Source organism: Panulirus ornatus, chromosome 51 (assembly GCF_036320965.1).
Source record: "Panulirus ornatus isolate Po-2019 chromosome 51, ASM3632096v1, whole genome shotgun sequence".
NCBI lineage: Eukaryota > Metazoa > Arthropoda > Malacostraca > Decapoda > Palinuridae > Panulirus > Panulirus ornatus.
Window position 1 is genome coordinate 8,885,002 of NC_092274.1, and position 25,618 is coordinate 8,910,619.

General features: G+C 43.7%; 1 protein-coding gene across 1 annotated transcript in view; it reads left to right on the forward strand.

Moving 5' to 3' along the window:
• The window catches only part of LOC139764750 (IQ and AAA domain-containing protein 1-like), a 118,619-nt gene that overhangs the window by 78,960 nt on the left and 14,041 nt on the right, over positions 1 to 25,618 (forward strand). The window contains exons 13-16 of the mRNA XM_071691614.1: positions 191 to 256; positions 8,296 to 8,427; positions 11,636 to 11,737; positions 17,059 to 17,142. Coding sequence (XP_071547715.1) covers positions 191 to 256; positions 8,296 to 8,427; positions 11,636 to 11,737; positions 17,059 to 17,142 — 384 coding nt within the window. The remainder of the gene's footprint in view (positions 1 to 190; positions 257 to 8,295; positions 8,428 to 11,635; positions 11,738 to 17,058; positions 17,143 to 25,618) is intronic.

Consider the following 25,618-nt stretch of genomic DNA (forward strand, 5'->3'; position numbering starts at 1 on the left):
ATGTGTGTTGTGTTGCAGGATGGTCAGTGGTTGTGAGGGTCACATGTGTGTTGTGTTGGAGGATGGTCAGTGGTTGTGAGGGTCACATGTGTGTTGTGTTGCAGGATGGTCAGTGGTTGTGAGGGTCACATGTGTGCTGTGTTGGAGGATGGTCAGTGGTTGTGAGGGTCACATGTGTGTTGTGTTGCAGGTGGGTCGGCTGCTACAACCCACAGTGGTTTTGATTGACGTGGCGGACAAGATGTTCATGAAGAAGGTGAGTGAAGCTCGTATAGTATATAAATCTAGCTATATAAACTTTCTTATGTATGTAAATCTAGCTATATAAACTCCTATGATATATAAATCTTTCTATCTAAACTCTTACGACATGTAAAACTAGCTATATAACTCTTATGGTATATAATCTAGCTATATAAACTCTTATGGTATATAAATCCTTCTATTCAAACTCTTACGAAATGTAAAACTAACTATATAAACTCTTATGGTATATAATCTAGCTATATAAACCCTTATGGTATATAAATCTTGCTATATAAACTCTTATAGTATATAATCTAGCTATATACTCATGTTATATAAATCTAGCTATATAAACTTTTATGGTATTTAAATCTACATATATAAACTCTCTTATGGTATACAGTCTAGCTATATAAACTCTCTTGCAGTATATAGATTTATCTATATAAACCTTCTCATGGTTTATAAAGGTAACTGTATGAACCGTTATGATATATAAATCTAGCTATCTAAATATTCCTATGGTATAAAGATTTAGCTATCTAAACTTTTCTCATATGAAATTTTTTTTATAAATTAAGATATATATATATATATATATATATATATATATATATATATATATTTTTTTTTTTTTTTTTTCATACTATTTGCCATTTCCCGCGTTAGCGAGGTAGCGTTAAGAACAGAGAACTGGGCCTTAGAGGGAATATCCTCACCTGACCCCCTTCTCTGTTCCTTCTTTTGGAAAATTAAAAAAAAACAAGAAAGGGGAGGATTTCCAGCCACCCGCTCCCTCCCCTTTTAGTCGCCCTCTACGACACGCAGGGATATATATATATATATATATATATATATATATATATATATATATATATATATATATATATATATATATATATATATATATATATATATATTTTTTTTTTTTTTTTTTTTTACTTTGTCGCTGTCTCCCGCGTTTGCGAGGTAGCGCAAGGAAACAGACGAAAGAAATGGCCCAACCCCCCCATACACATGTATATACATACGTCCACACACGCAAATATACATACCTACACAGCTTTCCATGGTTTACCCCAGACGCTTCACATGCCTTGATTCAATCCACTGACAGCACGTCAGCCCCGGTATACCACATCGCTCCAATTCACTCTATTCCTTGCCCTCCTTTCACCCTCCTGCATGTTCAGGCCCCGATCACACAAAATCTTTTTCACTCCATCTTTCCACCTCCAATTTGGTCTCCCTCTTCTCCTTGTTCCCTCCACCTCCGACACATATATCCTCTTGGTCAATCTTTCCTCACTCATCCTCTCCATGTGCCCAAACCACTTCAAAACACCCTCTTCTGCTCTCTCAACCACGCTCTTTTTATTTCCACACATCTTTCTTACCCTTACGTTACTCACTCGATCAAACCACCTCACACCACACATTGTCCTCAAACATCTCATTTCCAGCACATCCATCCTCCTGCGCACAACTCTATCCATAGCCCACGCCTCGCAACCATACAACATTGTTGGAACCACTATTCCTTCAAACATACCCATTTTTGCTTTCCGAGATAATGTTCTCGACTTCCACACATTCTTCAAGGCCCCCAGAATTTTCGCCCCCTCCCCCACCCTATGATCCACTTCCGCTTCCATGGTTCCATCCGCTGCCAGATCCACTCCCAGATATCTAAAACACTTCACTTCCTCCAGTTTTTCTCCATTCAAACTCACCTCCCAATTGACTTGACCCTCAACCCTACTGTACCTAATAACCTTGCTCTTATTCACATTTACTCTTAACTTTCTTCTTCCACACACTTTACCAAACTCAGTCACCAGCTTCTGCAGTTTCACACATGAATCAGCCACCAGCGCTGTGTCATCAGCGAACAACAACTGACTCACTTCCCAAGCTCTCTCATCCCCAACAGACTTCATACTTGCCCCTCTTTCCAAAACTCTTGCATTTACCTCCCTAACAACCCCATCCATAAACAAATTAAACAACCATGGAGACATCACACACCCCTGCCGCAAACCTACATTCACTGAGAACCAATCACTTTCCTCTCTTCCTACACGTACACATGCCTTACATCCTCGATATATATATATACATATATAGGTATATGAACATTCTCATAGAATGTAAATCCAGCTAAATAAACTCTCTTATGGTATATGAATCTAGGTATATAAACTCTCTTATGGTATATAAGTCTACGTACATTAAATCTATTATAACATATAGATAGCCCTCCTCAGTCCATTGACAGCACGTCGACCCCAGTACACCACATCGTTTAAATATACTCTTTCTCGTATAAGCCTTTCACCCTCCTGCATGTTCAGGCCCCGATCGCTCAAAATCTTTTTTCACTCCATCTTTCCACCTCCAATTTGGTCTCCCACTTCTCCTCGTTCCCTCCACCTCTGACACACATATCCTCTTGGTCAATCTTTCCTCACTCATTCTCTCCATGTGACCAAACCATTTCAAAACACCCTCTTCTGCTCTCTCAACCACTCTTTTTATTACCACACATCTCTCTTACATTTTCATTACTTACTCGATCAAACCACCTCACTCCAAATATTTTCCACGAACATTTCCATTCCAGCACATCCATCCTCCTCCGCACAACCCTATCTATAGCCCACGCCTCGCAACCATATAACATTGTTGGAACCACTATTCCTTCAAACATACCCATTTTTGCTCTCTGAGATAATGTTCTCGACTTCCACACATTCTTCAACGCTCCCAGAACCTTCGCCCCCTCCCCCACCCTGTGACTCATTTCCACTTCCATGGTTCCATCCGCTGCCAAATCCACTCACAGTTATCTAAAACACTTTACTTCCTCCAGTTTTTCTCCATTCAAACTTACCTCCCAGTTGACTTGACCCTCAACCCTACTGTACCTAATAACCTTGCTCTTATTCACATTTACTCTGAACTTTCTTCTTTCACACACTTTACCAAACGCAGTCACCAGCTTCTGCAGTTTCTCACATGAATCAGCCACCAGCGCTGTATCATCAGCGAACAACAACTGACTCACTTCCCAAGCTCTCTCATCCACAACAGACTACATAGTCGCCCATCTCTTTTTTGATACTTAAATCAAGGTACATATGCTCTCTTATAATATTTGAATCTAGGTATATAATCTCTCTTATGATATATGAACCCAGGTATATGTTTTCTATAAGTCCAGGTGTATATACATAAGGCCAGTGGTCTGTAAGTGTAGATAGATGAAGTGATAATTTCTGGTGAGGTTAAACCAAGGAAGCGATGCTCATAGGCAGTGAAAAGATCGCACTTACACTTTACACTTCACTGGCTTGTTCATATCTGGAATATTGTGTTAACCATATGTTTCTGACCTCTTCCTAACACCTCTCTCTCTCTCTCACCACTGTATGTTTCTGACCTCTTCTTAACACCTGCCTCCACCACCATATGTTTCTGACCTCTTCCTAACACCTGCCTCGCACCATCATATGTTTCTGACCTCCTCCTAACACGTCCCTCATACCACCATATGTTTCTGACCTCCTCCTAACACGTCCCTCATACCCCCATATGTTTCTGACCTCCTCCTAACACGTCCCTCATACCACCATATGTTTCTGCCCTCCTCCTAACACCTCCCTCATACCCCCATATGTTTCTGACCTCCTCCTAACACCTCCCTCATACCACCATATGTTTCTGACCTCCTCCTAACACCTCCCTCATACCCCCATATGTTTCTGACCTCCTCCTAACACCTCCCTCATACCCCAATATGTTTCTGACCTCCTCCTAACACGTCCCTCATACCACCATATGTTTCTGACCTCCTCCTAACACCTCCCTCATACCCCCATATGTTTCTGACCTCCTCCTAACACCTCCCTCATACCACCATATGTTTCTGACCTCCTCCTAACACGTCCCTCATACCCCCATATGTTTCTGACCTCCTCCTAACACCTCCCTCATACCCCCATATGTTTCTGACCTCCTCCTAACACGTCCCTCATACCACCATATGTTTCTGACCTCCTCCTAACACGTCCCTCATACCCCCATATGTTTCTGACCTCCTCCTAACACCTCCCTCATACCACCATATGTTTCTGACCTCCTCCTAACACCTCCCTCATACCCCCATATGTTTCTGACCTCCTCCTAACACCTCCCTCATACCCCCATATGTTTCTGACCTCCTCCTAACACCTCCCTCATACCCCCATATGTTTCTGACCTCCTCCTAACACCTCCCTCATACCCCCATATGTTTCTGACCTCCTCCTAACACCTCCCTCATACCACCATATGTTTCTGACCTCCTCCTAACACCTCCCTCATACCCCCACATGTTTCTGACCTCCTCCTAACACCTCCCTCATACCCCCATATGTTTCTGACCTCCTCCTAACACGTCCCTCATACCCCCATATGTTTCTGACCTCCTCCTAACACCTCCCTCATACCACCATATGTTTCTGACCTCCTCCTAACACCTCCCTCATACCACCATATGTTTCTGACCTCCTCCTAACACCTCCCTCATACCCCCACATGTTTCTGACCTCCTCCTAACACCTCCCTCATACCCCCATATGTTTCTGACCTCCTCCACCAACATCCTCCTTACTTTCTGTGTCACTCCTGCCTCATGTCTGTTCCACATTCTTTGCCACAATTCCCTTGTGTGAAATTCTCCTCCCCCATACATCATCTCTCTGCCCGCTTCTGTGGCCCCCATACGTCATCTCCCTGCCCGCTTCTGTGGCCCCCATACGTCATCTCCCTGCCCGCTTCTGTGGCCCCCATACGTCATCTCCCTGCCCGCTTCTGTGGCCCCCATACATCATCTCCCTGCCCGCTTCTGTGGCCCCCATACGTCATCTCCCTGCCGGCTTCTGTGGCCCCCATATATCATCTTCGTACCCGCTTCTGTGGCCCCCATACGTCATCTCCCTGCCCGCTTCTGTGACCCCCATACGTCATCTCCCTGCTCACCCCTGTGGCCCCCATACATCATCTCCCTGCCCGCTTCTGTGGCCCCAATACATCATCTCCCTGCCCGCTTCTGTAGCCCCCATACATCATCTCCCTGCCCGCTTCTGTGGCCCCCATACGTCATCTCCCTGCCCGCTTCTGTGGCCCCCATACGTCATCTCCCTGCCCGCTTCTGTGGCCCCCATACGTCATCTCCCTGGCCGCTTCTGTGGCCCCCATACGTCATCTCCCTGCCAGCTTCTGTGGCCCCCATACATCATCTCCGTGCCCGCTTCTGTGGCCCCCATACGTCATCTCCCTGCCCGCTTCTGTGGCCCCCATACGTCATCTCCCTGCTCGCTTCTGTGGCCCCCATACATCATCTCCCTGCCCGCTTCTGTGGCCCTAATACATCATCTCCCTGCCCGATTCTGTGGCCCCCATACATCATCTCCCTGCCCGCTTCTGTGGCCCCCATACGTCATCTCCCTGCCCGCTTCTGTGGCCCCCATACGTCATCTCCCTACCCGCTTCTGTGGCCCCCATACATCATCTCCCTGCCCGCTTCTGTGGCCCCCATACATCATCTCCCTGCCCGCTTCTGTGGCCCCCATACGTCATCTCCCTGCCCGCTTCTGTGGCCCCCATACGTCATTTCCCTGCCCGCTTCTGTGGCCCTCATACATCATCTCCCTGCCCGCTTCTGTGGCCCCCATACATCATCTCCCTGCCCGCTTCTGTGGCCCGCATACATCATCTCCCTGCCCGCTTCTGTGGCCCCCATACATCATCTCCCTGCCCGCTTCTGTGGCTCCCATACGTCATCTCCCTGCCCGCTTCTGTGGCTCCCATACATCATCTCCCTGCCCGCTTCTGTGGCCCCCATACATCATCTCCCTGCCCGCTTCTGTGGCCCCCATACATCATCTCCCTACCCGCTTCTGTGGCCCCCATACATCATCTCCCTGCCCGCTTCTGTGGCCCCCATACATCATCTCCCTGCCCGCTTCTGTGCCCCCCATACATCATCTCCCTGCCCGCTTCTGTGGCCCCCATACTTCATCTCCCTGCCCGCTTCTGTGGCCCCCATACATCATCTTCCTGCCCGCTTCTGTGGCCCCCATACATCATCTCCCTGCTCACCCCTGTGGCCCCCATACATCATCTCCCTGCCAGCTTCTGTGGCCCCCATACGTCATCTCCCTGCCCGCTTCTGTGGCCCCCATACATCATCTCCGTGCCCGCTTCTGTGGCCTCCATACGTCATTTCCCTGCCCGCTTCTGTGGCCCCCATACGTCATTCTCCTGCCCGCTTCTGTGGCCCCATACATCATCTCCCCTGCCCGCTTCTGTGGCCCCCATACATCATCTCCCTGCCCGCTTCTGTGGCCCCCATACATCATCTCCCTGCCCGCTTCTGTGGCCCCATACATCATCTCCCTGCCCGCTTCTGTGGCCCCATACATCATCTCCCTGCCGCTTCTGTGGCCCCCATACATCATCTCCCTGCCCGCTTCTGTGGCCCCATACATCATCTCCCTGCCCGCTCTGTGGCCCCATACATCATCTCCCTGCCCGCTTCTTTGGCCCCATACATCATCTCCCTGCCCGCTTCTGTGGCCCCATACATCATCTCCCCTGCTCGCTCCTGTGGCCCCCAATACATCATCTCCCTGCCCGCTCCTGTGGCCCCATACATCATCTCCCTGCCCGCTCCTGTGGCCCCCATACATCATCTCCCTGCCCGCTTCTGTGGCCCCATACATCATCTCCCTGCCCGCTTCTGTGGCCCCCATACATCATCTCCCTGCCCGCTCTCTGTGCCCCCATACATCATCTCCCTGCCCGCTCCTGTGGCCCCCATACATCATCTCCCTGCCCGCTTCTGTGGCCCCCATACATCATCTCCCTGCCCGCTTCTGTGGCCCCCATACATCATCTCCCTGCCGCTTCCTGTGGCCCCCATACATCATCTCCCTGCCCGCTCTGTGGCCCTCATACATCATCTCCCTGCCCGCTTCTGTGGCCCCCATACATCATCTCCCTGCCCGCTTCTGTGGCCCCCATACATCATCTCCCTGCCCGCTTCTGTGGCCCCCATACATCATCTCCCTGCCCGCTTCTGTGGCCCCCATACATCATCTCCCTGCCCGCTTCTGTGGCCCCCATACATCATCTCCCTGCCCGCTTCTGTGGCCCCCATACATCATCTCCCTGCCCGCTTCCTGTGGCCCCCATACATCATCTCCCTGCCCGCTCTGTGGCCCCCATACATCATCTCCCTGCCCGCTCCTGTGGCCCCCATACATCATCTCCCTGCCCGCTTCTGTGGCCCCCATACATCATCTCCCTGCCCGCTCTGTGGCCCCCATACATCATCTCCCTGCCCGCTCCTGTGGCCCCCATACATCATCTCCCTGCCCCGCTCCTGTGGCCCCCATACATCATCTCCCTGCCCGCTCCTGTGGCCCCCATACGTCATCTCCCTGCCCGCTCCTGTGGCCCCCATACATCATCTCCCTGCCCGCTCCTGTGGCCCCCATACATCATCTCCCTGCCCGCTTTTGTGGCTCCCCATACATCATCTCCCTGCCCGCTCCTGTGGCCCCCATACATCATCTCCCTGCCCGCTCCTGTGGCCCCCATACATCATCTCCCTGCCCGCTTCTGTGGCCCCCATACATCATCTCCCTGCCCGCTTCTGTGGCCCCCATACATCATCTCCCTGCCCACTCCTGTGGCCCCCATACATCATCTCCCTGACCGCTTCTGTGGCCCCCATACATCATCTCCCTGCCCGCTCCTGTGGCCCCCATACGTCATCTCCCTGCCCGCTCCTGTGGCCCCCATACATCATCTCCCTGCCCGCTCCTGTGGCCCCCATACATCATCTCCCTGCCCGCTTCTGTGGCCCCCATACATCATCTCCCCGCCAGCACCTGTGGCCCCCATACATCATCTCCCTGCCCGCTTCTGTGGCCCCCATACATCATCTCCCCGCCAGCACCTGTGGCCACAGAGAACATGAGTGGCCATGTCTCTCGTCAGGTGCCCAAGACAGACAAATCAGACCCCCGGCGGCTGAAGAAGGAGCTGCCCAGGATGCTGAAGAGCCTGGGGCCCGAAGACAGGATGGTCTTCATCGGCATCACCAACTCTCCCTGGACCTGTGACGTCAAGGTGGGCCCAGCTCTCCCCCTGGAAGAGGAGAGTGAGTGAGAGGAGTGAAGGCATGTACAGAGCATCAGATTGGGGAAGAGCAGTGTGGTTTCAGAAGTGGTAGAGGATGTGTGGATCAGGTGTTTGCTTTGAAGAATGTATGTGAGAAATACTTAGAAAAGCAAATGGATTTGTATGTAGCATTTATGGATCTGGAGAAGGCATATGATAGAGTTGATAGAGATGCTCTGTGGAAGGTATTAAGAATATATGGTGTGGGAGGCAAGTTGTTAGAAGCAGTGAAAAGTTTTTATCGAGGATGTAAGGCATGTGTACGTGTAGGAAGAGAGTAAAGTGATTGGTTCTCAGTGATTGTCGGTTTGCGGCAGGGTGTGTGTGATGCCCCCATGGTTGTTTAATTCATGGATGGAGTGGTTAGGGAGGTAAATGCAAGAGTTTTGGAGAAAGGAGCAAGTATGCAGTCTGTCGTGGATGAGAGAGCTTGGGAAGTGTCAGTTGTTGTTCGCTGATGATACAGCGCTGGTGGCTGATTCATGTGTGAAACTGCAGAAGCTGATGACTGAATTTGGAAAAGTTTTTGAAAGGATAAAGTTGAGAGTAAATGTGAATAAGAGCAAGGTTATTAGGTACAGTACGGTTAAGGGACAAGTTAATTGAGATGTAAGTTTGAATGGAGAAAAATTGGAGGAAGTGAGGTGTTTAAGAAGTCTAAGAGTGGACTTAGTAGCGGATGGAACCATGAGAGCGGAAGTGAGTCACAGGGAGGGGGAGGGGGCGAAGGTACTGGGAGCGATGAAGAATGTGTGGAAGGCGAGAACATTATCTCGGAAAGCAAAAATGGGTATGTTTGAAGGAATAGTGGTTCCAACAATGTTGTATGGTTGCGAGGCGTGGGCTATGGATAGAGTTGTGCGCAGGAGGGTGGATGTGCTGGAAATGAGATGTTTGAGGACAATATGTGATGCGAGGTGGTTTGATCGAGTAAGTAATGAAAGGGTAAGAGAGATGTGTGGTAATAAAAAGAGTGTGGTTGAGAGAGCAGAAGAGAGTGTTTTGAAATGGTTTGGTCACACGGATAGAACAAGTGAGGAAAGATTGACAAAGAGGATATATGTGTCAGAGGTGGAGGGAACGAGAAGTGGGAGATCAAATTGGAGGTGGAAAGACGGAGTGAAAAAGATTTTGGGTGATTGGGGCCTGAACATGCAGGAGGGTGAGAGGCGTGCAAGGAATAGAGTGAATTAGAACGATGTGGTATACCGGAGTCGACGTGCTGTCAATGGATTGAACTAGGGCATGTGAAGCGTCTGGGGTAAACCATGGAAAGTTTTGTTGGGCCTGGATGTGGAAAGGGAGCTGTGGTTTCGGTGCATTATACATGACAGTTGAAGACTGAGTGTGAACGAATGTGGCCTTTGTTGTCTTTTCTAGCGCAACCTCGCGCGCATGCGGGGAAGAGGGTTGTCATTTCATGCGTGGCGGGGTGGCGACGGGGATGAATAAAGGCAACAAGTATGAATTATGTACATGTGTAAATACGTATATGTCTGTGTATGTTTATATATGTATACGTTGAGATGTATAGGCATGTATATGAGCGTGTGTGGACGAGTATAAAATACATGTGTATGTGGGTGGGTTGGGCCATTCTTTCGTCTGTTTCCTTGCGCTACCTCGCTAACACGGGAGACAGCGACAAAGTATAACAGATATGAATAAATGGGCATATATGTATATGTATGTGTATATGAGTGGATGGGCTGTTCTTCGTCTGTTTCCTGGTGCTACCTCGCTGACGCGGGAAACGGTGATCATATATAGTAGATGAATAATAGATGTATATCTTAGTTCAAACTGGGAGAGGTTTTCTCTAATGCACATAGAATGGAATACAACGGCGTCTTACGACAGCATATTACGACAGCATATTACGACAGCATATTACGGCAGCATATTACGACACCATATTACGACAGCATATTACGGCAGCATATTACGACAGCATATTACGGCAGCATATATAGAGTTATCAGTGTTTTCTATGATTAATTTTTCAGTATTATTCTACCATTAGCTGGGTGGTCACGCAGCAATTGTCCAAATTATCTATTTTATTTCAGTCAAGCTTTCGTCTTCAGAGACGCATCATCAGGAATCTACAAAAAAAAAGAAAAAAAAGATAAAAAATTCACAAAACTTGGGTGTGAAATGTAGAGCGCAAACAGCATGTACATAAGAAACACACTCAGAAAAACCCACTGTACGCAGACCATAAAAAGTAAAGGAAAATACCTTTTCGTGTTAACAATATCATGACGGTTAGTATAAGCCACAACCTAATCACAGAATATAGAGACAGACTTACAGACGAGGAAAACACACAGGAAACATATCACACGAGGTAGGAATGTGGACAATCCATCACGAAATCCACTAAGCTGGACCAAGCGAGACTGTAATTGTCCGAGTGTGGCGCTGAGGTCAGGTTGGGCTCGTCTGATTCTCTCGGTAGCTTGTGGCGAGTCAATGACATGTTCCACCTGGTCTAAAACGGCGTTAGGTCTACGTGGTATTGGCGGGGTCATCACAGAGCTGTATGGCGGTGGTCGAAGTGCTTTTTTCTCTCTCTAATGTGAATGGCTTCTAATATCTGTAGTCTCCTCGGATCACTGCAACGTGTAATGGTTTGGGTGTTATTCACGATCATCTCCCTCGTTTGCCTCGTTCCACTTCATAATGTTGTTTGGCTCCACCTTCTTGAAAGTGGAGCGAGAGGGTGCAAGTTGTGTTTCCATATGGCCATCATCATCACTATCATAAGTGCATACCATCATCTTCACTATCATACCTGCATATGACCATCATCTTCACTATCATACCTCCACATGACCATCATCTTCACTATCATACCTCCATACCACCATCTTCACTATCATACCTGTATATCACCATAATCACTAATGTACCAGCATATCACCATTATCACTATCATACCTATATATAACCATTATCACTATCATACCTTCATATCACCATTATCACTATCATGCCTATATATAACCATTATCACTATCATACCTTCATATCACCATTATCACTATCATACCTGCATATCACCATTATCACTATCATACCTCCCTATCATCATCATCATCACTATCATAACCTCCAGATCACTATCATCACTATAATAATAGTGTTATGACAGTCCCTCTCGTCAGTGTACCAGAAGATAGTGATGATACACCGGCCAACATACAGCGTCAGAGCTGAGCTGTGGCGACACCTCATCGTACAACATGGTGCACAGGTGAGATCCCTCGACCTTCGTCACTAGTACTAATCTTCTTATTCTACTGGTCAAGAACTAAGACTTATTCCCAGGGTGTTACCGGACTCCACCTTCCTATGCTTGCCTCGTCGGTGAAAAGTCATCTTGGCCAAGCAAAGTCTGACCATCTCACTCTAAAGGAGTCAGCGTTAATGATAATGATAATGATAAATACATGATGAAAATTTAATATACAAATAAATGTTAAAATCTCCATATTTTCTTCTCTCTGGCTAATATATAACTTATCTTAACTATCTTAACTATCTTAACTATCTTAACTTAACTATCATCACCAGGACTACATACTATCATCACCAGGACTACATACTATCATCACCAGGACTACATACTATCATCACCAGGGACTACATACTATCATCACCAGGACTACATACTATCATCACCAGGACTACATACTATCATCACCAGGACTACATACTATCATCACCAGGACTACATACTATCATCACCAGGACTACATACTATCATCACCAGGACTACATACTATCATCACCAGGACTACATACTATCATCACCAGGGACTACATACTATCATCACCAGGGACTACATACTATCATCACCAGGACTACATACTATCATCACCAGGACTACATGCTATCATCACCAGGACTACATACTATCATCACCAGGACTACATACTATCATCACCAGGACTACATACTATCATCACCAGGACTACATACTATCACACCAGGACTTCATCTATCATCACCAAGACTACATACTAATCATCACCCATGACTACATGCTATCATGACCAGGGCTACATACTATCATCACCAGGACTACATACTATCATCACCAGGTCTACATACTATCATCAACAGGACTACATACTATCATCACCAGGGACTACATACTATCATCACCAGACTACATGTATCATGACCAGGGACTACCATACTATCATCACCAGACTAACATAGCTATCATCACCAGGGACTACATACTATCATCACCAAGGAACTACATACTATCATCACCAGGACTACATACTATCATCACCAGGACTACATACTATCATCACCAGGACTACATACTATCATCACCAGGGACTACATACTATCATCACCAGGACTACATACTATCATCACCAGGACTACATACTATCATCACCAGGACTACATACTATCATCACCAGGGACTACATACTATCATCACCAGGACTACATACTATCATCACCAGGACTACATACTATCATCACCAGGACTACATACTATCATCACCAGGACTACATACTATCATCACCAGGACTACATACTATCATCACCAGGACTACATACTATCATCACCAGGACTACATACTATCATCACCAGGACTACATACTATCATCACCAGGACTACATACTATCATCACCAGGACTACATACTATCATCACCAGGACTACATACTATCATCACCAGGACTACATACTATCATCACCAGGACTACATACTATCATCACCAGGACTACATACTATCATCACCAGGACTACATACTATCATCACCAGACTACATACTATCATCACCAGGACTACATACTATCATCACAGACTACATACTATCTCACACGACTAATACTACTCTCACAGACTACATCTTCATCATCACCAGGACTAATACTATCATCACCAGATACATATATCATACAGACCAGCATATCACATATTATCATCTACCAGGATACATTTACTATCATACCAGGACACATACTATCATCACAGACTAATATATCACACCTAGGACTACATACTATCATCACCATACATACTATCATACCAGATACATCATCATCACTATCATCACCCTACATCTATCATCACATACATACTATCATCACCGATACATACTATCATCACAGGATACATACTATCTCACAGTCACCAGATAGTATATACAGGCTCATACTATACAGCTCAACTATTCACCACTCAACTATCACACCAGGATACATACTTCTCACCAGATACTACTCAACAGCTACATATTTCACACAGACTACTACTATCATCACCAGGACTACATACTATCATCACCAGGACTACATACTATCATCACCAGGACTACATACTATCATCACCAGGACTACATACTATCATCACCAGGACTACATGCTATCATCACCAGGACTACATACTATCATCACCAGGACTACATACTATCATCACCAGGACTACATACTATCATCACCAGGGACTACATACTATCATCACCAGGACTACATACTATCATCACCAGGACTACATACTATCATCACCAGGACTACATACTATCATCACCAGGGACTACATACTATCATCACCAGGACTACATACTATCATCACCTGGACTACATACTATCATCACCAGGACTACATACTATCATCACCAGGACTACATACTATCATCACCAGGACTACATACTATCATCACCAGGACTACATACTATCATCACCAGGGACTACATACTATCATCACCAGGACTACATACTATCATCACCAGGACTACATACTATCATCACCAGGACTACATACTATCATCACCAGGACTACATACTATCATCACCAGGACTACATACTATCATCACCAGGACTACATACTATCATCACCAGGACTACATACTATCATCACCAGGACTACATACTATCATCACCAGGACTACATACTATCATCACCAGGGACTACATACTATCATCACCAGGACTACATACTATCATCACCAGGACTACATACTATCATCACCAGGACTACATACTATCATCACCAGGACTACATACTATCATCACCAGGACTACATACTATCATCACCAGGGACTACATACTATCATCACCAGGACTACATACTATCATCACCAGGACTACATACTATCATCACCAGGACTACATACTATCATCACCAGGACTACATACTATCATCACCAGGACTACATACTATCATCACCAGGACTACATACTATCATCACCAGGACTACATACTATCATCACCAGGACTACATACTATCATCACCAGGACTACATACTATCATCACCAGGACTACATACTATCATCACCAGGACTACATACTATCATCACCAGGACTACATACTATCATCACCAGGACTACATACAATCATCACCAGGACTACATACTATCATCACCAGGACTACATACTATCATCACCAGGACTACATACTATCATCACCAGGACTACATACTATCATCACCGAACTACATACTATCATCACCAGGACTACATACTATCATCACCAGGACTACATCTATCATCACCAGGACTACATACTATCATCACCAGGACTACATACTATCATCACCAGGACTACATACTATCATCACCAGGGACTACATACTATCCATCACCAGGACTACATTACTATCATCACCAGTACTTCACACAGACATCTATCAGATCTATACATCGGATACACTATTCACCAGACATTTCAGGTATTATAGACTACTTATACAGATAATATTCTCGATATTATATCACAGGTAATTTTACGGCTAATCTACATACAGATATCTATATCACCGGATATTTATCAACTATATTCTAAGATACTATACAGACTAATATTCATACGACATATTCAACCAATCAACATACGATATTTACAGGTATACTATTCAGGTATCCCACGATATTTAATATTTCATCACCGGATACATACTATCATCACCGACTCATACTATCTCCCAACTAATACTACTCAAGTATATTCATCACGATATATTCATCGGATCATACTATCATCACAGGATCATCATATCACGATACTACTATCACAGGATACTATATCACACAGGACTACATATATCACAGACTACTCATCATCAGACTACATATTATCGGACTACTTATATCACAGATCATACATATACGACACTCTTCATCAGCTAATCTATCATCACAGATACATATTATACCAGGCTACTATATCATCACGGTAATACTATCATCCAGATATCTATCATCCAGGATTACATCTCAGAAATACTATATCACCGATACATACTATCATCCAGGACTACATACATATCAGGACTACATACTATCATCACCAGGACTACATACTATCTCACAGGACTACATACTATCATCACCAGGACTACATACTATCATCACCAGGACTACATACTATCATCACCAGGACTACATACTATCATCACCAGGACTACATACTATCATCACCAGGACTACATACTATCATCACCAGGACTACATACTATCATCACCAGGACTACATACTATCATCACCAGGACTACATACTATCATCACCAGGACTACATACTATCATCACCAGGACTACCCATGACTATCATCACACAGGATACATACTATCATCACCAGGACTACATACTATCATCACCAGGACTACATACTATCATCACGGACTAATCTATCATCACCAGGACTACATACTTCATAAACTATATATCATCACCAGGACTACATACTATCATCACCAGGACTACATACTATCATCACCAGGACTACATACTATCATCACAGGACTACATACTATCATCACCGGACTACATACTATCATCACCAGGACTACATACTATCATCACCAGGACTAATACAATCAAACTAATACATCATACCAGGACTACATACTATCATCACCAGGACTACATACTATCATCACCAGGACTACATACTATCATCACAGCTAATACTATCATACCAGGACTACATACTATCATCACCAGGACTACATACTATCATCACCAGGACTACATACTATCATCACCAGGACTACATACTATCATCACAGGACTACATACTATCATCACCAGGACTACTACTATCATCACCAGGACTACATACTATCATCACCAGGACTACATACTATCATCACCAGGACTACATACTATCATCACCAGGACTACATACTATAATCATCACCAGGACTACATGCTATCATCACCAGGACTACATACTATCATCACCAGGACTACATACTATCATCACCAGGACTACATACTATCATCACGAGGACTACATACTATCATCACCAGGGACTACATACTATCATCACCAGGACTACATACTATCATCACCAGGACTACATACTATCATCACCAGGACTACATACTATCATCACTAGGACTACATACTATCATCACCAGGACTACATACTATCATCACCAGGGACTACATACTATCATCACCAGGACTACATACTATCATCACCAGGAGTACATACTATCATCACCAGGACTACATACTATCATCACCAGGACTACATACTATCATCACCAGGACTACATGTTGTCGAGTGATGACGTCATTTCCCCTACAGTTGACTCCCCGGCTGGATATTAGTGGACTCGCCCGCATCAGCGATGGCTACACCTCCGGCCACATCTGCAGTGTTGTCAGTCAGGTGAGTCAGTTGTTGTCAGTCAGATGATTCAGATGTCAGTCGGATGAAGCAGATGTTGTCAGTCAGGTGAGTCAGTTGTTGTCAGTCAGATGAGTCAGATGTCAGTCGGATGAAGGCAGATGTTGTCAGTCAGGTGTGTCATGTTTTCAGTCAGGTGAGTCATGTGTTGTCAGTCAGATGAGTGAGATGTTGTCAGTCAGTTGAGTCAGTGTCAGTCAGATGAGGCAGATGTCAGTCAGATGAGTCAGATGTTGTCATTCAGATGAGGCAGATGTTGTCAGTCAGGTGAGTCAGATGTTGTCAGTCAGATGAGTCATGTTATCAGTCATATGAGTCAGATTTTGTCAGTCAGATGAGGCAGATGTTGTCAGTCAGGTGAGTCATGTGTTGTCAATCAGATGAGTCAGATATTGTCAGTCAGTTGAGTCAGGTGTCAGTCAGATGAGGCAGATGTCAGTCAGGTGAGACCAGTGTTGTCAGTCAGGTGGGTCATGTGTTGTCAGTCAGGTGAGACCAGTGTTGTCAGTCAGGTGAGCCAGTGTTGTCAGTCAGATGAGGCAGATGTCAGTCAGATGAGGCAGATGTCAGTCAGGTGAGTGAGATGTTGTTAGTCAGGTGAGTCAGATGTCAGTCAGGTGAGACCAGTGTTGTCAGTCAGGTGGGTCAGATGTTGTCAGTCAGGTGAGTCAGATGTTGTCAGTCAGGTGGGTCATGTGTTGTCAGTCAGGTGAGTGAGATGTTGTCAGTCAAGGTGAGTCAGGTGTTGGTCATCTGAGTGCGGTGTTGTCAGTCAGGCGCTACGGTTTACATAAGTCCACACGAGCATGACAGACAACAGGAGGCCTGACTGACCCACATGACTGGCCCACATGACTGACCCACATGACTGGCCCACATGACTGGCCCACATGACTGACCCACATGACTGACCCACATGACTGACCCACATGACTGGCCCACATGACTGGCCCACATGACTGCCTCACATGACTGACCCACATGAGTGACCCACATGAGTGACCCACATGACTGGCCCACATGACTGACCCACATGACTGGCCCACATGACTGGCCCACATGACTGACCCACATGACTGACCCACATGACTGACCCACATGACTGGCCCACATGACTGACCCACATGACTGCCTCACATGACTGCCCCACATGACTGACCCACATGAGTGACCCACATGACTGGCTTGTATGATCAAGAAAAAATGAGAAATTATAATTTTTTTAATAGTTTTTTCTTTGTAAGTCATCACGAACTGCTCAGATTACCCTTCTAGTGTCCCCGTTACCGCTGTCGTTTATACAGTTTATTTCTGGCGTTTTTTTCCTCAAAGTCAACCTGAATATATAAAGTATTTGTTTAAACGAATTTTGAAGGTATTACTAGTCTTAACCTTCACCACGTCTGACGGTAACTTATTCCAGTGTTCAACACAGCTACAGGAAACGAAGCTGTTCCCCCCCACGTCCGTACTGCATCTTGTAGCTTGTAGTTATATTCCATTTGTCCTGGTAACTGTATTTTCTTGTATTTCGTCAAGATGTTCCTGGTTTACTTTATATTCCATTTGTCCTGGTAACTGTATTTTCTTGTATTTCGTCAAGATGTTCCTGGTTTACTTTATATTCCATTTGTCCTGGTAACTGTATTATCTTGTATTTCGTCAAGATGTTCCTGGTTTACTTATGGAACTTGTGTTCAGAATTTTGAACATTTGGATTAAGTCACCGCGAAGTGTACAATTTTATTTATTTATTTATTTATTTATTTATTTATATTAAAGTGAGAAGAGATTCAGTTGTTTTATGACAAATTTGTACAAAAATGGCATCAATTTTGTCGCTCGTCTTTGTACTTACTCTAAAGTTTCAACATCTTTTTTATATATATATATATATTTTCGTGACCAAAACTGGAGAGCATATTCAAGTTGTGGTCTTACCAGAGAATTATATAGTGGAGTATTGTTTGTGGTGTCTTGTGAGTATTGTTTGTGGTGTCTTGTGAGTATTGTTTGTGGTGTCTTGTGAGAATGGTTTGTGGTGTCTTGTGAGCATTGTTTGTGGTGTCTTGTGAGCATTGTTTGTGGTGTCTTGTGAGTATTGTTTGTGGTGTCTTGTGAGTATTGTTTGTGGTGTCTTGTGAGTATTGTTTGTGGTGTCTTGTGAGAATGGTTTGTGGTGTCTTGTGAGTATTGTTTGTGGTGTCTTGTGAGATTGTTTGTGGTGTCTTGTGAGTATTGTTTGTGGTGTCTTGTGAGAATGGTTTGTGGTGTCTTGTGAGTATTGTTTGTGGTGTCTTGTGAGCATTGTTTTGTGTGGTGTCTTGTGAGAATGTTTGTGGTGTCTTGTGAGAATGGTTTGTGGTGTCTTGTGAGAATGTTTGTGGTGTCTTGTGAGATGGTTTTGGTGTCTTGTGAGATGTTGTGGTGTCTTGTGAGTTTTTGTGGTGTCTTGTGAGAATGGTTTGTGGTGTCTTGTGAGATGTTTGTGGTGTCTTGTGAGAATGGTTTGTGGTGTCTTGTGAATGGTTTGTGGTGTCTTGTGAGAATGTTTGTGGTGCTTGTGAGATTGTTTGTGGTGTCTTGTGAGAATGGTTTGTGTGTCTTGTGAGCATTGTTTGTGGTGTCTTGTGAGAATGGTTTGTGGTGTCTTGTGAGCATTGTTTTGGTGTCTTGTGAGTAATGTTTGTGTGTCTTGGATATTGTTTGTGGTGTCTTGTGAGTATTGTTTGTGGTGTCTTGTGAGTATTGTTTGTGGTGTCTTGTGAGTATTGTTTGTGGTGTCTTGTGAGAATGTTTGTGGTGTCTTGTGAGTATTGTTTGTGGTGTCTTGTGAGAATGGTTTGTGGTGTCTTGTGAGAATTGTTTGTGGTGTCTTGTGAGCATTGTTTGTGGTGTCTTGTGAGAATGGTTTGTGGTGTCTTGTGAGAATTGTTTGTGGTGTCTTGTGAGAATGGTTTGTGGTGTCTTGTGAGTATTGTTTGTGGTGTCTTGTGAGAATTGTTTGTGGTGTCTTGTGAGAATTGTTTGTGGTGTCTTGTGAGAATGGTTTGTGGTGTCTTGTGAGAATGGTTTGTGGTGTCTTGTGAGTATTGTTTGTGGTGTCTTGTGAGAATTGTTTGTGGTGTCTTGTGAGAATGGTTTGTGGTGTCTTGTGAGTATTGTTTGTGGTGTCTTGTGAGAATTGTTTGTGGTGTCTTGTGAGAATTGTTTGTGGTGTCTTGTGAGAATGGTTTGTGGTGTCTTGTGAGAATTGTTTGTGGTGTCTTGTGAGAATGGTTTGTGGTGTCTTGTGAGTATGTTTGTGGTGTCTTGTGAGCTTTGGGTTTGTGGTGTCTTGTGAGAATGGTTTGTGGTGTCTTGTGAGAATTGTTTGTGGTGTCTTGTGAGAATGGTTTGTGGTGTTTGTGAGATTGTTTGTGGTGTCTTGTGAGATGGTTTGTGGTGTCTTGTTGAGAATGGTTTGTGGTGTCTTGTGAGATTGTTTGTGGTGTCTTGTGAGAATGGGTTTTGGTGTCTTGTGAGAATTGTTTGTGGTGTCTTGTGAGAATGTTTGTGGTGTCTTGTGAAAATTTGTTTGTGGTGTCTTGTGAGATTGTTTGTGGTGTCTTGTGAGAATGGTTGTGGTGTCTTGTGAGAATGGTTTGTGGTGTCTTGTGAGAACTGTTTTTGGTGTCTTGTGAGAATGGTTTGTGGTGTCTTGTGAGAATTGTTTGTGGTGTCTTGTGAGTATTGTTTGTGGTGTCTTGTGAGAATGGTTTGTGGTTCTTTGAGAATTGTTTGTGGTGTCTTGTGAGAATGGTTGTGGTGTCTTGTGAGATGGTTTGTGGTGTCTTGTGAGAATGTTGTGGTGCCTTGTGAGCATGTTTGTGGTGTCTTGTGAGTATGTTGTGGTGTCTGTGAGAATGGTTTGTGGTGTCTTGTGAGTATGTTGTGGGTCTTGTGGTATTGTTGGGTGTCTGTGAGAATGTTGTGGGTCTTGTGGGAATGGTTTGTGTGTCTTGTGAGATGTTTGTGGTGTCTTGTGAGCATTGTTGTGTGTCTTGTGAGAATTGTTTGTGGTGTCTTTGAGAATGTTTGTGGTGTCTTGTGGCATTGTTTGTGTGTCTTGGAGAATTGTTTGTGGTGTCTTTGAGAATGGTTTGTGGGTCTTGTGAGATTGTTTGTGGTGTCTTGTGAGAATGTTTGTGGTGTTTGTGAGAGGTTTGTGGTGTTTGTGAGAATGGTTTGTGGTGTCTTGTGAGAATGGTTTGTGGTGTCTTGTGAGAATGTTTGTGGTGTCTTGTGAGCATGTTTGTGGTCTTGAGAATGTTTGTGGTGTCTTGTGAGAATTGTTTGTGGTGTCTTGTGAGAATGTTTGTGGTGTCTTTGAGAATGTTTGTGGTTCTTGTGAGATTGTTTGGTGTCTTGTGAGAATGTTTTGGTGTCTTGTGAGAATTGTTTGTGGTGTCTTGTGAGCATTGTTTGTGGTGTCTTGAGTATGTTTGTGGTGTCTTGTGAGATTGTTTGTGGTGTCTTGTGGAATGTTTGTGGTGTCTTGTGAGATGTTTGTGGTGTCTTTGGGAAGTTTGTGGTGTCTTGTGAGCATGTTTGTGTGTCTTGTGAGAATGTTTGTGGTGTCTTTGAGATTGTTGTGTGTCTTGTGAGAATGGTTTGTGGTGTCTTGTGAGCATTGTTTGTGGTGTCTTGTGAGAATTGTTTGTGGTGTCTTTTGAGAATGGCTTGTGGTGTCTTGTTAGAATGGTTTGTGGTGTCTTGTGAGAATGGTTTGTGGTGCCTTGTGAGAATGGTTTGTGGTGTGTTGTGAGAATGGTTTGTGGTGTCTTGTGAGAATGGTTTGTGGTGTCTTGTGAGAATTGTTTGTGGTGTCTTGTGAGCATTGTTTGTGGTGTCTTGTGAGTATTGTTTGTGGTGTCTTGTGAGAATGGTTTGTGGTTTCTTGTGAGAATGTTTGTGTGTCTTGTGAGAATGTTTTGTGGTGTCTTGTGAGAATGGTTTGTGGTGTCTTGTGAGAATGTTTGTGGTGTCTTGTGAGAATGGTTTGTGTGTCTTGTGAGAATGTTTGTGGTGTCTTGTGAGAATGGTTTGTGGTGTCTTGTGAGATGTTTGGGTGTCTTGTGAGATAGTTGTGGTGTCTTGTGAGAATGGTTTGTGGTGTCTTGTGAGATTGTTTGTGGTGTTTGTGAGAATGGTTTGTGTGTCTTGTGGAATGGTTTGTGGTGTCTTGTGAGATGTTTGTGTGTCTTGTGAGATGTTTGTGGTGTCTTGTGAGCATTGTTTGTGGTGTCTTGTGAAATGGTTTGTGGTGTCTTGTGAGATTGTTTGTGGTGTCTTGTGAGTTGTTTGTGGTGTCTTGTGAGATGTTTGTGGTGTCTTGTGAGAATGTTTGTGGTGTCTTGTGAAATGTTTGTGGTGTCTTGTGAGATGTTTGTGGTGTCTTGTGAGAATGGTTTGTGGTGTCTTGTGAGAATGGTTTGTGGTGTCTTGTGAGAATTATTTGTGGTGTCTTGTGAGATTATTTGTGTGTCTTGATTATTTGTGGTCCTTGTGAGAATGGTTTGTGGTGTCTTGTGAGAATGGTTTGTGGTGTCTTGTGGGAATGGTTTGTGGTGTCTTGTGAGAATGGTTTGTGGTGTCTTGTGAGCATTGTTTGTGGTGTCTTGTGAGAATGGTTTGTGGTGTCTTGTGAGAATTATTTGTGGTGTCTTGTGGTAATGGTTTGTGGTGTCTTGTGAGAATTATTTGTGGTGTCTTGTGAGAATGGTTTGTGGTGTCTTGTGAGAATGGTTTGTGGTGTCTTGTGGGAATGGTTTGTGGTGTCTTGTGAGAATGGTTTGTGGTGTCTTGTGAGAATGGTTTTGAGGAGTCTTGTGGAATGGTTTGTGGTGTCTTGTGAGAATTATTTGTGGTGTCTTGTGAGATATGGTTTGTGGTGTCTTGTGAGAATGGTTTGTGGTGTCTTGTGAGAATGGTTTGTGGTGTCTTGTGGGAATGGTTTGTGGTGTCTTGTGAGAATGGTTTGTGGTGTCTTGTGAGAATGGTTTGTGGTGTCTTGTGAGAATGGTTTGTGGTGTCTTGTGAGAATGGTTTGTGGTGTCTTGTGGGAATGGTTTGTGGTGTCTAGTGAGAATGGTTTGTGGTGTCTTGTGAGAATGGTTTGTGGTGTCTTGTGAGAATGGTTTGTGGTGTCTTGTGAGAATGGTTTGTTGTGTCTTGTGAGAATGGTTTGTGGTGTCTTGTGGGAATGGTTTGTGGTGTCTTGTGAGAATTATTTGTGGTGTCTTGTGAGAATGGTTTGTGGTGTCTTGTGAGAATGGTTTGTGGTGTCTTGTGAGAATGGTTTGTGGTGTCTTGTGAGAATGGTTTGTGGTGTCTTGTGAGAATGGTTTGTGGTGTCTTGTGAGAATGGTTTGTGGTGTCTGGTAATCTATGTTCCTGTCAACCTAACCTAACCTAACCTAACCTAACCTAACCTAACCTAACATTTGATCACCATTTTCACTTGCTGCTTGACACTAATTGATATATTTCAAATTAGTGTTAATGACAACTCCAAAGTCCTTCTTCATTCACTTTAGTTAGTGAGTTTCCAAATAGTTTATAGTCATTACGTATATAACATTACATATTAATGATGTAATGTCAGTCATTACGTATATTACATTACATATTAATGATGTAATGTCACTCATTACGTATATAACATTACATATTAATGATGTATTGTCAGTCATTACGTTTATTACATTACATATTAATGATGTATTGTCAGTCATTACGTATATTACATTACATATTAATGATGTAATGTCAGTCATTACGTATATTACATTACATATTAATGATGTAATGTCAGTCATTACGTATATAACATTACATATTAATGATGTATTGTCAGTCATTACGTATATTACATTACATATTAATGATGTAATGTCAGTCATTACGTATATTACATTACATATTAATGATGTAATGTCAGTCATTACGTATATTACATTACATATTAATGATGTAATGTCAGTCATTACGTATATTGTTGTATCTAAAGTACATAACTCTACATTAAACTTCATGTGTCATATGTCTGACCGACCACTTGGCTGGTATGTTGAGATCTGGTTCATGAGGGATAATTAGCCTCATTATGTCTGGTTCATGAGGGATAATTAGCCTCATTACATCTGGTTCATGAGATAATTATTCTCATTATATCTGGTTCATGAGAGATAATTAGCCTCATTATATCTGGTTCATGAGAGATAATTAGCCTCATTATGTCTGGTTCATGAGAGATAATTAACCTCATTATGTCTAGTTCATGAGGGATAATTAGCCTCATTATTTCTGGTTCATGAGATAATTAGCCTCATTATATCTGGTTCATGAGATAATTAGCCTCATTATGTCTGGTTCATGAGAGATAATTAACCTCATTATGTCTGGTTCATGAGGGATAATTAGCCTCATTATTTCTGGTTCATGAGATAATTAGCCTCATTATATCTGGTTCATGAGATAATTAGCCTCATTATGTCTGGTTCATGAGGGATGATTAGCCTCATTATAATTGGTTCATGAGGGATAATTAGCCTCATTATATCTGGTTCATGAGAGATAATTAACCTCATTATGTCTGGTTCATGAGAGATAATTAACCTCATTATGTCTGGTTCATGAGGGATAATTAGCCTCATTATTTCTGGTTCATGAGATAATTAGCCTCATTATATCTGGTTCATGAGATAATTAGCCTCATTATGTCTGGTTCATGAGGGATGATTAGCCTCATTATATCTGGTTCATGAGGGATAATTAGCCTCATTATATCTGGTTCATGAGAGATAATTAACCTCATTATGTCTGGTTCATGAGATAATTAACCTCATTATGTCTGGTTCATGAGGGATAATTAGCCTCATTATGTCTGGTTCATGAGGGATAATTAGCCTCATTACATCTGGTTCATGAGATAATTATTCTCATTATATCTGGTTCATGAGAGATAATTAGCCTCATTATATCTGGTTCATGAGAGATAATTAGCCTCATTATGTCTGGTTCATGAGAGATAATTAACCTCATTATGTCTAGTTCATGAGGGATAATTAGCCTCATTATTTCTGGTTCATGAGATAATTAGCCTCATTATATCTGGTTCATGAGATAATTAGCCTCATTATGTCTGGTTCATGAGAGATAATTAACCTCATTATGTCTGGTTCATGAGGGATAATTAGCCTCATTATTTCTGGTTCATGAGGGGTAATTAGCCTCATTATATCTGGTTCATGAGAGATAATTAGCCTCATTATATCTGGTTCATAAGGGATAATTAGCCTCATTATATCTGGTTCATGAGGGGTAATTAGCCTCATTATATCTGGTTCATGAGGGGTAATTAGCCTCATTATGTCTGGTTCATGAGAGATAATTAGCCTCATTATGTCTGGTTCAT